The sequence below is a fragment of the Heptranchias perlo genome, chromosome 2, assembly GCF_035084215.1.
Source record: "Heptranchias perlo isolate sHepPer1 chromosome 2, sHepPer1.hap1, whole genome shotgun sequence".
NCBI classification, from domain to species: Eukaryota; Metazoa; Chordata; class Chondrichthyes; order Hexanchiformes; family Hexanchidae; genus Heptranchias; species Heptranchias perlo.
The window spans coordinates 171,298,231-171,315,673 of NC_090326.1; the positions used below are offsets into that span (position 1 = coordinate 171,298,231).

Consider the following 17,443-nt stretch of genomic DNA (forward strand, 5'->3'; position numbering starts at 1 on the left):
GCATTTATTGTCCATCCCTAATTGCCCTTGAGAAGGTGGTGGTGAGCCGCCTTCTTGAACCGCTGCAGTCCGTGTGGTGAAGGTTCTCCCACAGTGCTGTTCGGAAGGGAGTTCCAGGATTTTGACCCAGCGACGATGAAGGAACGGCGATATATTTCCAAGTCAGGATGGAGGGGAACTTGACATTGTTCCCAGACATTGCTGCTCTTGTCCTACACTGGAGGAGGTGACGGGGTTCGGGGGGGCGGGGGGAGGGGGGAGGGGGGAGGTGCTGCTGCAGGACTGAATTCCCGATAAGGACCCGTCCCCTGACACCGTGCTCTGGGGGAGTGTCAATCTGTAAACCTCACCCCAAGGTGCATTTTATCACAGGTAAAAAGCAGCCGATCACCTTCCCCTCCCCCCGTATCCTTGCTACACTGTGCCGAGTCATTCCACTCCACTGTGTTTCAGGTGGCCTCTCATTATTGACCCCTCTGGCCAAGCCAGCATATTCCTGCGATACCGTGACACCAATTTTTACGACGCTCTCAATCCCGCTCACATGCAGCCTGAGGTTCTCCGACTCGGGCTCCTCGGAGCAATAAGGTAATCATCGAGTTCAAGGAGAAGGACGAGAATGTCAACCATGAGATCAACAATACTGGCCTCGTCTACTGTTTTGTGAAGTTAATGTGGTCGGGAATGAACTGATTATAGTTACACTGTCAGACACTGACTGACTGTTGCCTGTTAGACTGTCAGACACTGACTGACTGACTGACTGTCACACTGTCAGACACTGACTGACTGACTGACTGTCACACTGTCAGACACTGACTGACTGACTGTCACACTGTCAGACACTGACTGACTGACTGACTGTCACACTGTCAGACACTGACTGACTGTTGCCTGTTAGACTGTCAGACACTGACTGACTGACTGTCACACTGTCAGACACTGACTGACTGACTGACTGTCACACTGTCAGACACTGACTGACTGACTGTCACACTGTCAGACACTGACTGACTGACTGACTGTCACACTGTCAGACACTGACTGACTGTTGCCTGTTAGACTGTCAGACACTGACTGACTGACTGTCACACTGTCAGACACTGACTGACTGACTGACTGTCACACTGTCAGACACTGACTGACTGACTGTCACACTGTCAGACACTGACTGACTGACTGACTGTCACACTGTCAGACACTGACTGACTGACTGACTGTCACACTGTCAGACACTGACCTGACTGACTGACTGACTGTCACACTGTCAGACACTGACTGACTGACTGACTGTCACACTGTCAGACACTGACCTGACTGACTGACTGACTGTCACACTGTCAGACACTGACTGACTGACTGTCACACTGTCAGACACTGACCTGACTAACTGACTGACTGTCACACTGTCAGACACTGACTGACTGACTGTCACACTGTCAGACACCGACCTGACTAACTGACTGACTGTCACACTGTCAGACATTGACTGACTGACTGTCACACTGTCAGACACTGACCTGACAGACTGACTGACTGTCACACTGTCAGACACTGACTGACTGACTGTCACACTGTCAGACACTGACCTGACTAACTGACTGACTGTCACACTGTCAGACACTGACTGACTGACTGTCACACTGTCAGACACTGACCTGACTGACTGACTGACTGTCACACTGTCAGACACTGACCTGACTGACTGACTGTCACACTGTCAGACACTGACCTGACTGACTGACTGACTGTCACACTGTCAGACACTGACTGACTGACTGTCACACTGTCAGACACTGACCTGACTAACTGACTGACTGTCACACTGTCAGACATTGACTGACTGACTGTCACACTGTCAGACACTGACCTGACTGACTGACTGACTGTCACACTGTCAGACACTGACCTGACAGACTGACTGACTGTCACACTGTCAGACACTGACTGACTGACTGTCACACTGTCAGACACTGACTGACTGACTGTCACACTGTCAGACACTGACTGACTGACTGTCACACTGTCAGACACTGACCTGACTAACTGACTGACTGTCACACTGTCAGACACTGACTGACTGACTGTCACACTGTCAGACACTGACCTGACTAACTGACTGACTGTCACACTGTCAGACACTGACCTGACAGACTGACTGACTGTCACACTGTCAGACACTGACTGACTGACTGTCACACTGTCAGACACTGACCTGACTAACTGACTGACTGTCACACTGTCAGACACTGACCTGACAGACTGACTGACTGTCACACTGTCAGACACTGACCTGACTGACTGTCACACTGTCAGACACTGACCTGACTAACTGACTGACTGTCACACTGTCAGACACTGACTGACTGACTGTCACACTGTCAGACACTGACCTGACTGACTGACTGTCACACTGTCAGACACTGACCTGACTGACTGACTGACTGTCACACTGTCAGACACTGACTGACTGACTGTCACACTGTCAGACACTGACTGACTGACTGTCACACTGTCAGACACTGACCTGACTAACTGACTGACTGTCACACTGTCAGACACTGACTGACTGACTGTCACACTGTCAGACACTGACCTGACTGACTGACTGACTGTCACACTGTCAGACACTGACCTGACTGACTGACTGTCACACTGTCAGACACTGACCTGACTGACTGACTGACTGTCACACTGTCAGACACTGACTGACTGACTGTCACACTGTCAGACACTGACCTGACTAACTGACTGACTGTCACACTGTCAGACACTGACCTGACAGACTGACTGACTGTCACACTGTCAGACACTGACCTGACTGACTGTCACACTGTCAGACACTGACCTGACTAACTGACTGACTGTCACACTGTCAGACACTGACTGACTGACTGTCACACTGTCAGACACTGACCTGACTGACTGACTGTCACACTGTCAGACACTGACCTGACTGACTGACTGACTGTCACACTGTCAGACACTGACTGACTGACTGTCACACTGTCAGACACTGACTGACTGACTGTCACACTGTCAGACACTGACCTGACTAACTGACTGACTGTCACACTGTCAGACATTGACTGACTGACTGTCACACTGTCAGACACTGACCTGACAGACTGACTGACTGTCACACTGTCAGACACTGACTGACTGACTGTCACACTGTCAGACACTGACCTGACTAACTGACTGACTGTCACACTGTCAGACACTGACTGACTGACTGTCACACTGTCAGACACTGACCTGACTGACTGACTGACTGTCACACTGTCAGACACTGACCTGACTGACTGACTGTCACACTGTCAGACACTGACCTGACTGACTGACTGACTGTCACACTGTCAGACACTGACTGACTGACTGTCACACTGTCAGACACTGACCTGACTAACTGACTGACTGTCACACTGTCAGACATTGACTGACTGACTGTCACACTGTCAGACACTGACCTGACTGACTGACTGACTGTCACACTGTCAGACACTGACCTGACAGACTGACTGACTGTCACACTGTCAGACACTGACTGACTGACTGTCACACTGTCAGACACTGACCTGACTAACTGACTGACTGTCACACTGTCAGACACTGACTGACTGACTGTCACACTGTCAGACACTGACTGACTGACTGTCACACTGTCAGACACTGACCTGACTAACTGACTGACTGTCACACTGTCAGACACTGACCTGACAGACTGACTGACTGTCACACTGTCAGACACTGACCTGACTGACTGTCACACTGTCAGACACTGACCTGACTAACTGACTGACTGTCACACTGTCAGACACTGACTGACTGACTGTCACACTGTCAGACACTGACCTGACTGACTGACTGTCACACTGTCAGACACTGACCTGACTAACTGACTGACTGTCACACTGTCAGACACTGACCTGACTGACTGTCACACTGTCAGACACTGACCTGACTAACTGACTGACTGTCACACTGTCAGACACTGACTGACTGACTGTCACACTGTCAGACACTGACCTGACTGACTGACTGTCACACTGTCAGACACTGACCTGACTGACTGACTGACTGTCACACTGTCAGACACTGACCTGACTGACTGACTGACTGTCACACTGTCAGACACTGACCTGACTGACTGACTGTCACACTGTCAGACACTGACCTGACTAACTGACTGACTGTCACACTGTCAGACACTGACCTGACTGACTGACTGACTGTCACACTGTCAGACACTGACCTGACTGACTGACTGACTGTCACACTGTCAGACACTGACCTGACTGACTGACTGTCACATTGTCAGACACTGACCTGACTAACTGACTGACTGTCACACTGTCAGACACTGACCTGACTGACTGTCACACTGTCAGACACTGACCTGACTAACTGACTGACTGTCACACTGTCAGACACTGACTGACTGACTGTCACACTGTCAGACACTGACCTGACTGACTGACTGACTGTCACACTGTCAGACACTGACCTGACTGACTGACTGTCACACTGTCAGACACTGACCTGACTGACTGACTGACTGTCACACTGTCAGACACTGACTGACTGACTGACTGACTGTCACACTGTCAGACACTGACTGACTGACTGACTGTCTGTTACACTGTCAGACACTGACTGACTGACTGTCACACTGTCAGACACTGACTGACTGACTGTCACACTGTCAGACACTGACCTGACTAACTGACTGACTGTCACACTGTCAGACACTGACCTGACAGACTGACTGACTGTCACACTGTCAGACACTGACCTGACTGACTGTCACACTGTCAGACACTGACCTGACTAACTGACTGACTGTCACACTGTCAGACACTGACTGACTGACTGTCACACTGTCAGACACTGACCTGACTGACTGACTGTCACACTGTCAGACACTGACCTGACTGACTGACTGACTGTCACACTGTCAGACACTGACTGACTGACTGTCACACTGTCAGACACTGACTGACTGACTGTCACACTGTCAGACACTGACCTGACTAACTGACTGACTGTCACACTGTCAGACATTGACTGACTGACTGTCACACTGTCAGACACTGACCTGACAGACTGACTGACTGTCACACTGTCAGACACTGACTGACTGACTGTCACACTGTCAGACACTGACCTGACTAACTGACTGACTGTCACACTGTCAGACACTGACTGACTGACTGTCACACTGTCAGACACTGACCTGACTGACTGACTGACTGTCACACTGTCAGACACTGACCTGACTGACTGACTGTCACACTGTCAGACACTGACCTGACTGACTGACTGACTGTCACACTGTCAGACACTGACTGACTGACTGTCACACTGTCAGACACTGACCTGACTAACTGACTGACTGTCACACTGTCAGACATTGACTGACTGACTGTCACACTGTCAGACACTGACCTGACTGACTGACTGACTGTCACACTGTCAGACACTGACCTGACAGACTGACTGACTGTCACACTGTCAGACACTGACTGACTGACTGTCACACTGTCAGACACTGACCTGACTAACTGACTGACTGTCACACTGTCAGACACTGACTGACTGACTGACTGTCACACTGTCAGACACTGACTGACTGACTGTCACACTGTCAGACACTGACCTGACTAACTGACTGACTGTCACACTGTCAGACACTGACCTGACAGACTGACTGACTGTCACACTGTCAGACACTGACCTGACTGACTGTCACACTGTCAGACACTGACCTGACTAACTGACTGACTGTCACACTGTCAGACACTGACTGACTGACTGTCACACTGTCAGACACTGACCTGACTGACTGACTGTCACACTGTCAGACACTGACCTGACTAACTGACTGACTGTCACACTGTCAGACACTGACCTGACTGACTGTCACACTGTCAGACACTGACCTGACTAACTGACTGACTGTCACACTGTCAGACACTGACTGACTGACTGTCACACTGTCAGACACTGACCTGACTGACTGACTGACTGTCACACTGTCAGACACTGACCTGACTGACTGACTGTCACACTGTCAGACACTGACCTGACTGACTGACTGACTGTCACACTGTCAGACACTGACTGACTGACTGACTGACTGTCACACTGTCAGACACTGACTGACTGACTGACTGTCTGTTACACTGTCAGACACTGACTGACTGTCTGTTACACTGTCAGACACTGACTGACTGACTGACTGTCTGTTACACTGTCAGACACTGACTGACTGTCTGTTACACTGTCAGACACTGACTGACTGACTGACTGTCTGTTACACTGTCAGACACTGACTGACTGACTGACTGTCTGTTACACTGTCAGACACTGACTGACTGACTGACTGTCACACTGTAAGACACTGACTGACTGACACACTGTCAGACACTGACTGACTGACTGTCACACTGTCAGACACTGACTGACTGTCTGTTACACTGTCAGACACTGACTGACTGACTGACTGTCTGTTACACTGTCAGACACTGACTGACTGTATGTTACACTGTCAGACACTGACTGACTGACTGTCACACTGTCAGACACTGACCTGACTGACTGTCGCACTGTCAGACACTGACTGACTGACTGACTGTCACACTGTCAGACACTGACTGACTGACTGTCTGTTACACTGTCAGACACTGACTGACTGACTGACTGTCTGTTACACTGTCAGACACTGACTGACTGTCTGTTATACTGCCAGACACTGACTGCTGTCTGTTACACTGTCTGATACTGACTGACTGCTGTCTGTTACACTGTCTGATACTGACTGCTGTCTGTTACACTGTCTGATACTGACTGACTGCTGTCTGTTACACTGTCTGATACTGACTGCTGTCTGTTACACTGTCTGACACTGACTGCTGTCTGTTACACTGTCAGACACTAACAGACTGACTGTCCATTATACTGTCACACACTGACTGACTGCTGTCTGTTACGCTGACAGACACTGACCGACTGCTGTCTGTTACACTGACAGACACCGACTGACTGCTGCCTGTTACACTGACAGACACCGACTGACTGCTGCCTGTTACACTGACAGACACTAACAGACTGACTGTCCATTATACTGTCACACACTGACTGAATGCTGTCTGTTACACTGACAGACACCGACTGACTGCTGCCTGTTACACTGACAGACACCAACTGAATGCTGTCTGTTACACTGTCAGACACCAACTGACTGCTGCCTGTTACTCTGTCAGACACTGACTGATTGTTGCCTGTTACATAAGAACACAAAAAATGGGAGCAGGAGTAGGCCATACGGCCCCTTGAGCCATTCAGTAAGATCATGGCCGATTTTCGACTTCAACTCCACTTTCCTGCCCGATCCCCATATCCCTTAGAGTCCAAAAATCTATCTCAGCCTTGAATATATTCAATGACTGAGCATCCACAGCCCTCTGGAGTAGAGAATTCCAAAGATTCACAACCCTCTGAGTGAAGAAATGTCTCCTCACCTCAGTCTCAAATGTCCGACCCCTTATTCTGAGACTATGCCCCCTAGTTCTAGACTCTCCAGCCAGGGGAAACAGCCTCTCAGCATCTACCCTGTCAAGCCCACTCAGAATCTTATATGTTTCAATGAGATCACCTCTCATTCTTCTAAACTCCAGAGAGTATCGGCCCATTCTACTCAATCTCTCCTCATAGGACAACCCTCTCATCCCAGGAATCAATCTAGTGAACCTTCGTTGCACCGCCTCTAAGGCCAGTATATCCTTCCTTAGATAAGGAGACCAAAACTGTACACAGTACTCCAGGTGAGGTCTCACCAAACCCCTGTACAATTGCAGCAAGACTTCCTTACTCTTGTACTCCAACCCCCTTGCAATAAAGGCCAACATACCATTTGCTTTCCTAATTACTTGCTGTACCTGCATGTTAACTTTCTGTGTTTCGTGTACAAGAACACCCAAGTCTCTCTGAACACCAACATTTAATAGTTCCTTATCATTTAAAAAATATTCTGTTTTTCTATTCTTCCTACCAAAGTGAATAACCTCACATTTCCCCACATTATACTCCATCTGCCACCTTCTTGCCCACTCACTTAACCTGTCTATATCCCTTTGCAGACTCTTTGTGTCCTCCTCACAGCTTACTTTCCCACCGAGCTTTATATCGTCAGCAAACTTGGATACATTACACTCGGTCCCTTCATCTAAGTCATTAATATAGATTGTAAATAGCTGAGGCCCAAGCACTGATCCTTGAGGCACCCCACTAGTTACAGCCTGACAACCTGAGAATGACCCGTTTCTCCCTACTCTCTGTTTTCTGACCGTTAACCAATCCTCTATCCATGCTAATATATTACCCCCAATCCCATGAGCCCTTATCTTGTGTAACAACCTTTTATGTGGCACCTTATCGAATGTCTTTTGAAAATCCAGATATACGACATCCACTGATTCCCCTTTATCTACGCTGCTAGTTACATCCTCAAAAAACTCTAATAAATTTGTCAAACACGATTTCCCTTTCATAAAACCATGTTGACTCTGCCTAATCATATTATGATTTTCTAAGTGCCCTGTTACCACTTCCTTAATAATGGATTCCAGCATTTTCCCGATGACTGATGTCAGGCTAACTGGCCTGTAGTTCCCTGTTTTCTCTCCCTCTCTTGAATAGCGGGGTCACATTTGCCACCTCCCAATCCACTGGGACCGTTCTAGAATCTAGGGAATTTTGGAAGATTATAACCAATGCATCCACTATCTCTGCAGCCCCCTCTTTTAGAACCCTCGGATGTCGGCCATCAGGTCCAGGGGATTTATTGGCTTTTAGTCCCATTAATTTCTCCAGTACTTTTTCTCTAGTGATATTAATTGTTTTAAGTTCCTCACTCTCATTAGACCCTGGGTTCCCCACTATTTCTGGTATGTTTTTTGTGTCTTCTACTGTGAAGACAGATACAAAATATTTATTTAACGTCTCTGCCATTTCCTGATTCCCCATTATAATTTCTCCTGTCTCAGCCTCTAAGGGACCAACGTTTACTTTTGCTGCTCTCTTCCTTTTTACGGACTTGTAGAAGCTCTTACAATCTGTTTTTATATTTCTTGATAGTTTACTCTCATTCTATTTTCTTCCTCTTTATCAATTTTTTGGTCGTCCTTTGCTGGTTTCTAAATCTCTCCCAATCCTCAGGCTTACTACTCTTCTTGGCAACATTATAGGTCTCTTCTTTTAATCTAATACACTGTCAGACACTGACTGACTGTCTGTTACACTGTCAGACACTGACTGACTGACTGTCTGTTACACTGTCAGACACTGACTGACTGTCTGTTACACTGTCAGACACTGACTGACTGTCTGTTACACTGTCAGACACTGACTGACTGTCTGTTACACTGTCAGACACTGACTGACTGTCTGTTACACTGTCAGACACTGACTGACTGACTGTCTGTTACACTGTCAGACATTGACTGACTGCTGTCTGTTACACTGTCAGACACTGACTGACTGCTGTCTGTTACACTGTCAGACACTGACTGACTGCTGTCTGTTACACTGTCAGACATTGACTGACTGCTGTCTGTTACACGCTGTCAGACACTGACTGACTGACTGTCTGTTACACTGTCAGACATTGACTGACTGCTGTCTGTTACACGCTGTCAGACACTGACTGACTGACTGTCTGTTACACTGTCAGACATTGACTGACTGCTGTCTGTTACACTGTCAGACACTGACTGACTGACTGTCTGTTACACTGTCAGACACTGACTGACTGCTGTCTGTTACATTGTCAGACACTGACTGACTGACTGTCTGTTACACTGTCAGACACTGACTGACTGCTGTCTGTTACATTGTCAGACACTGACTGACTGACTGTCTGTTACACTGTCAGACACTGACTGACTGACTGTCTGTTACACTGTCAGACACTGACTGACTGTGACCTGTCGGATTTGACCTGTTCCTGTGCTGCACTACCTGTGAATTCCGACTGGGAGGACAGGATCGTGGAATTTATCTCCTGGCTGCTTGTTCAGGTAAAGGGCCACCAGTAAATATTCACACTGCCTAATGACCCTGGGTGATCTGCGTGTGCAGTGCTGCAGGTCTTCTCCCGTCAATTATTCACCAGAGCAGTTTCACGTGCCAGTTGTTGAGAAACTGACAGACATTTACCCCCTTGGAACAGCCCCATTGGGCACCAAGAACTGAGTGCCCTTCGATGGGTCAGTTTAGGTGGTAATGTTCAGTGAGCTTGGTGCGATGATTGGCTCCAATTTCAGGGTCCGTGTGGCATTAACTGAGAATCGCCTGTAATTAGGAGGGTCGAATGTACATAGAAATCATAGAAAGGTTACAGCACAGAATGAGGCCATTCGGCCCATCGGGTCCGTGCCGGCTCTATGCAAGAGCAATCTAGCTAGTCCCACTCCCCCGCCCTATCCCTGTAGCCCTGCAAATTTTTTCCTTTCAAGTACTTATCCAGTTCCCTTTTGAAGGCCATGATTGAATCTGCCTCCACCACCCCCTCAGGCAGTGCATTCCAGATCCTAACCACTCGCTGTGTAAAAAAGTTTTTCCTCATGTCACCTTTGGTTCTTTTGCCAATCGCCTTAAATCTGTGTCCTCTGGTTCTTGACCTTCCACCAATGGGAACAGTTTCTCTCTATCTACTCTGTCCAGACCCTTCATGATTTTGAACACCTCGATCAAATCTCCTCGCAACTTTCTCTGTTCCAAGGAGAACAACCCCAGCTTCTCCAGTTTATCCACGTAACTAAAGTCCCTCATCCCTGGAATCATTCCAGTAAATCTCTTCTGCACCCTCTCTAAGGCCTTCACATCCTTCCTAAAGTGCGGTGCCCAGAACTGGACACAATACTCCAGTTGTGGCCAAACCAGTGTTTTATAAAGGTTCATCATGACTTCCTTGCTTTTGTACTCTATGCCTCTATTTATAAAGCCCAGGATCCCATATGCTTTTTTAACTACTTTCCCAACCTGCCCTGCTACTTTCAATGATTTGTGTACATATACCCCCAGATCCCTCTGTTCCTGCACCCCTTTTAGAATTGTGCTCTCTAGTTTATAGAAACATAGAAAATAGGAGCAAGAGTTGGCCATTCGGCCCTTCGGGCCAGCTCCGCCATTCAAAATGATCATGGCTGATCATCTAACTCAGTACCCCGTTCCCGCTTTTTCCCCATATCCCTTGATCCCTTTAGCATTAAGAAATATATCGATCTCCTTCTTGAATACATCTAATGACTTGGCCTCCACTGCCTTCTGTGGTAGAGAATTCCACAGGTTCACCACCCTCTGAGTGAAGAAATTTCTCCTCATCTCGGTTCTAAATGGCTTACCCCGTATCCTGAGACTGTGACCTCTGGTTCTGGACTCCCCAGCCATCGGGAACATCCTCCCTGCATCTAGTCTGTCTTGTCCTGTTAGAATTTTATATGTTTCGATGAGATCACCTCTCATTCTTCTAAACTCTAGTGAATATAGGCCTAGTCGACCCAATCTCTCCTCATACGTCAGTCCTGCCATCCCAGGAATCAGTCTGGTAAACCTTCGTTGCACTCCCTCCATGGCAAGGACATCCTTCCTCAGATAAGGAGACCAAAACTGAACACAATACTCCAGATGTGGTCTCACCAAGGCCCTGTACAACTGCAGTAAGACATCCCTGCTCCTGTACTCAAATCCTCTTGGAATGAAGGCCAACATACCATTCGCCTTCCTAACTGCTTGCTGCACCTGAATGCTTGCTTTCAGCGACTGGTGTACAAGGACACCCAGGTCTCGTTGCACCTCCCCTTTTCCCAATCTATCACCATTCAGATAATAATCTGCCTTTCCATTTTTACAACCAAAGTGGATAACCTCACATTTATCCACATTATACTGCATCTGCCATGTTCTTGCCCACTCACCCAACTTGTCTAAATCACATTGGAGCCTCTTTGCATCCTCCTCACAGCTCACATTCCACCCCAGCTTTGTGTCGTCTGCAAACTTGGAAATGTTACATTCAGTTCACTCATCCTCAAAAAACTCCAGTAGATTTGTTAAGCATGATTTCCCTTTCATAAACCCATGCTGACTTTGTCCAATTAATGCCCTCCAAGTGTTCTGTTATCACATCTTTTAGAATAGACTCTAGCATTTTCCCCACTACTGATGTTAGGCTAACTGGTCTGTAATTCCCTGTTTTTTCTCTCCCTCCTTTTTTAAATAGTGGGGTTACATTTGCCACCCTCCAATCTGTAGGAACTGTTCCAGAGTCTATAGAATTTTGGAAAGTGATCACCAATGCATCCACTATTTCCAGGGCCACTTCCTTTAGTACTCTGGGATGTAGATTATCAGGCCCTGGGGATTTGTCAGCCTTTAGCCCCATTAATTTCCCTGGCACTATTTTTTTTTACTAATACTGGTTTCCTTCAGTTCCTCCCTCTCACTAGACCCTTGGTTCCCTAACATTTCTGGCAGGTTATTTATGTCCTCCTTTGTGGAGACAGAACCAAAGTATGTGTTTAATTGTTCTGCCATTTCCCTGTTCCCCATTATAATTACCCCCATTTCTGACTGTAAGGGACCTACATTTGTCTTCACTAATCTTTTTCTCTTGACATATTTATAGAAGCTTTTACAGTCAGTTTTTATGTTCCCTGCTAGTTTACTCTCATCCTCTATTTTCCCCCTCTTAATCAATCTCTTTGTCCTCCTTTGCTGAATTCTGAACTGCTCCCAATCCTCAGGCTTGCTACTTTTTCTGGCAATTTTATATGTCTCCTCTTTAGATCCAATACTATCCCTAATTTCTTTTGTAAGCCACGGTTGAGCCACCTTTCCTGTTTTATTTTTGTGCCAGACAGGAATGAATAATTGTTGTAATTCCTGCACATGTTCTTTGAATATTAACCATTGCCTATCCACCATCATCCCTTTTAGTAAAGTTCCCCGATCTATCATAGCCAACTCACACCTCATACTTTCGTAATTTCCTTTATTTAGATTCAGGACTCTAGTTTTGGATTCAACTACTTCACTCTCCATCTTAATGAGGAATTCTATCATGTTATGGTCACTCTTCCCTAAGGGACCCCGCACAACAAGATTGTTAATTAATCCTTATATTGCCTCTCCTCATTCTTCCTACTGAAATCTATCACCTCGCATTTTTCTGTGTTAAATTTCATCTGCCACGTGTCCGCCCATTCCACCAGATTGTCTATATCCTCTTGAAGTCTATCACTATCCTCCTCACTGTTCACTACACTTCCAAGTTTTGTGTCATCTGCGAATTTTGAAATTGTGCCCTGTACACCCCAGTCCAAGTCATTAATATATATCAAGGAAAGCAGTGGTCCCAGCACCAACCCCTGGGGAACACCACTGTTCTCAGGTTCCGTGTGAGTGAACTGAGAACCGTCTGTAATTAGGAGGATCGACTGTTCTCAGATGGAGCAATGGGAGGGCCAACTAACGGTGTGTGTTTCCTCGAGATACGGGAAGATGCTTGTGATCGACATGATGGAGGTGAACATGTTTGAAGTAGTGACAAGGGTGTTTGATCAGATCCAGGCGGGGCTGATGGAGAAGTTGCTGAGCAAGGAATTACTCCAGAGTGACAGGTAGGGACTGACTCTCCACAGTGAAGAGCTTTCACTCAACCCGAGTCCACCAATCAGGCAAACTGATCTCTGTCTCCAATCCTCCAATCAGTACTCCTGTCAGCTGGATAACAGGGCTCTTTTGGGCCCATTTTAACTACCGAGTTTCCAGCCCTGATGCTGTACTGAAACGGCCCTAATCAATGTCACAAAGGCCCTGGTCCTCCATCCCTCCTTATCATCCTCTGCAGCCTTGGATAACACCTTCCTCCTCCAAAGCCTCTCCTTCGTTGTCCAGCTGGGTGGGACTCCCCTCATCTGGTTCCACTCTTCCTGTTCCAGTCACAGTCAGAGAATCTCCTGCAATGACTTCTCTTCCCACCATTCCCTTTGGAGTCCCCCAAGATCTATCCTTGGCCCCCTCATCTTCCTCATTTTCATGCTGCCCCTCGGTGACATCATCAGCAGACATGGGACCATCTCCCGCATGTACATTAATGACTCCCAGCTCCCACATGTACATTAATGACTCCCAGCTCCCACATGTACACTAATGACTCCCAGCTCCCACATGTACACTAATGACTCCCAGCTCCCGCATGTACACTAATGACTCCCAGCTCCCGCATGTACATTAATGACTCCCAGCTCCCACATGTACACTAATGACTCCCAGCTCCCACATGTACACTAATGACTCCCAGCTCCCGCATGTACACTAATGACTCCCAGCTCCCGCATGTACATTAATGACTCCCAGCTCCCACATGTACACTAATGACTCCCAGCTCCCACATGTACACTAATGACTCCCAGCTCCCACATGTACACTAATGACTCCCAGCTCCCACATGTACACTAATGACTCCCAGCTCCATCCCTCTGCCACCTCTCACGATCCATGCACTTTGTGCCACCTCTGATTGGTCGTCCGACATCCAGTCTTGGGTGAGTTGCAATTTCCTCCGGTTAGATATTGGGGAAATTCAGAGCCATTGTCTTTGGCCCCCTGCCACAAATTCCATCCCTCGCCACTGATTCCGATCCCCTCCACACCCACTGTCTGAGGCTGAACCAGTTCTGGTTGCAATCTCGGCGCTCTGTTCAACCCTGAGATGAGCTCCTGACCCCATATTGTCTCCAGCACCAAGGCCGCCTACTTCCACCTCTGTAACATCGTCCGTCTCCACCCCTGCCTCAGCTCATCTGCTGCTGAAACCCTCACCAATGCTTTTTTCACCTCCAGACTTGACTTTCCAATGTTCACCTGACCAGCCTCCCATCCTCCATAAACTTCAGCTCATCCAAAACTTTGCTGCCGTGTCCTATCCCACACCAAGTCCCGCTCCCCCATCTCCCCTGTCCTCGCTGACCCTACATTGGCTCTCAGTTCTCCAGTGCCTCAGATTTAAAATTCTGATCCTCGTGTTGAAATCCTTTCATGGCCTCTTCCTATCTCCACAACCTCCTCCAGCTCTACCACCCACTCCCCCAAATTCTCAGTTCCTCTCACTCTGGCCTCCAGTTCATTCCTCCTCCCTCCTCCCCACCATTCAGCTGCCTAGGCCCCTCGCTCTGAAATTCACTCCCTAAACCCCTTTCTCCCCCTTGAAGACCCTTCTTAAAACCCCCTCTATAAACGAGCTTTTCTTCACCGCTCCTAATATCACCCTCTTTTGCTTGGTGTCCATTTCTTTGATTAGAACAACAACTTGCATTTATTTTGTGCCTTTAACTTAGTAAAACGTCCCAAGGTGCTTCACAGGAGCGATTATCAAACAAAATTTGACACCGAGCCACATAAGGAGATATTAGGACAGGTGACCAAAAGCTTGGTCAAAGAGGCAGGTTTTAAGGAGCGTCTTAAAGGAGGAGAGAGAGGTGGAGAGGTTTAGGGAGGGAATTCCAGAGCTTAGGGCCCAGGCAGCTGAAGGCACGGCCGCCAATGGTGGAGCGATTAAAATCGGGGATGCTCAAGAGGCAAGAATTGGAGGAGCGCAGAGATCTCGGAGGATTGTAGGGCTGGAGGAGGTTACAGAGATAGGGAGGGGCGAGGGTCATGGAGGGATTTGAACACAAGGATGAGAATTTTAAAATCGAGGCGTTCCTGGACCGGGAGCCAATGTAGGTCAGTGAGCACAGGGGGGGATGGGTGAACGGGACTTGGTGTGAGTTAGGATACGGGGCAGCAGAGTTTTGGATAAGCTCAAGTTTATGGAGGGTGGAAGATGGGAGGCCGGCCAGGAGAGCATTGGAATAGTCCAGTCTGGGGGTAACAAAGGCACGGATGAGGGTTTCAGCAGCAGATGAGCTGAGGCGGGGGCGGAGACGGGCGATGTTACAGAGGTGGAAGTAGGTGGTCTCGGTGATGGAGAGGATATGGGGTCAGAAGCTCATCTCAGGGTCAAATAGGACGCTGATGTTGCGAACGGTCTGGTTCAGCCTCAGACAGTGACCGGGGAGAGGGATGGAGTCGGTGACGAGGGAACGGAGTTTGTGGCGGGGACTGAAGACAATGGCTTTGGTCTTCCCAATATTTAGTTGGACGAAATTTCTGCTCGTCCAGTACTGGATGCCGGACCAGCAGTGTGAGAGATGAGGGACAGTGGAGGGGTCGAGGGAGGTGGTGAGGTCGAGCTGGTGCCGTCAGAGTACATGTGGAACCTGACGTGTTTTCAGATGATGTCACCGAGGGGCAGCACATCTCTGTGAAGTGCGCTGGGACATTTTGTCCATATTAAAGGCACAATATAAATGCTGTTTGTAACCTTTCTCTTGGTAGGTACCTGTCGTTGATTCGACCCGGAGATGGGCCAGAATATTCCCGCAATCAATTCTCATCTGCACGAACAGAAAAATTCCAATTTTTGTTCATAACCAAACTGCAGAATCTCCCAGAAGAGCTGATCAACACCTTCTACCCGATTCAAGTGATCATCAAACAACCGACATATTGAAGAGACAACGAGATCTCGTATCTCAGGAGAGGGACCATCTCATCACATGGACTGACCTCATATTCTTCTTCTTCAGAATGTTTCCCAATGAATAGATTAGAAGGATTTTTAAAAAGTGACAATATGTAGAAACAGAACTAGGAGAAGCCACTAGAAGTTGGATTTTTCTATCTTTTCTTGCAATGGATCTCAGAATTTCGTGGAATAAATTGAGATGTTGGTTAGAGAAAAAATTTATGGAGAAATCAAAACTGAAAAAACGTGACTTTAAAGAGCACAGTTACAGAATTCAGATCTGCACTAGATATTCTCTTGGGTTTAATGTCATTGGTCTCCATTGGAGTGGACCCCATGTGCTGTACGACATGGAGAGTAACATTACCGCCCAATATCTAGTTACATCATAGGTCACTCAACAGAAGACTGTTATCACAGCGAGGTTTGTCTATTTCATCACTCCTTTCAACATCTAAAATAATAAATTGTGCAAATTTTGCCATTCACATGGACTTACCTTTACTTTGCAAAGCAGTATCACTGATCGCACACTCAGTGCAGGAATGATACAGGGATCACAGACAGTACACGTACAGGAATGATACAGGGATCACACACTCAGTACACGTACAGGAATGATACAGGGATCACAGACAGTACACGTACAGGAATGATACAGGGATCACACACTCAGTACAGGAACGAAACAAGAATCACAGACAGTACACGTACAGGAATGAAACAGGAATCACAGACAGTACACGTACAGGAATGATACAGGAATCACAGACAGTACGAGTACAGGAATGATACAGTAATCACAGACAG

At 47.6% G+C, this 17,443-nt stretch overlaps 1 protein-coding gene across 1 annotated transcript in view; it reads left to right on the plus strand.

The window, feature by feature from the left end:
* LOC137332653 (IQ motif and ankyrin repeat domain-containing protein 1-like) overlaps positions 1-17,121 on the plus strand; it is an 84,673-nt gene extending 67,552 nt beyond the window's left edge. Inside the window, exons 11-13 of the mRNA XM_067996607.1 lie at positions 454-588; positions 13,554-13,682; positions 16,444-17,121. Of these exons, the coding sequence (XP_067852708.1) occupies positions 454-588; positions 13,554-13,682; positions 16,444-16,618 (439 nt within the window). The 3' untranslated portion in view covers positions 16,619-17,121. The remainder of the gene's footprint in view (positions 1-453; positions 589-13,553; positions 13,683-16,443) is intronic.
* Positions 17,122-17,443: the final 322 nt, after the last annotated feature.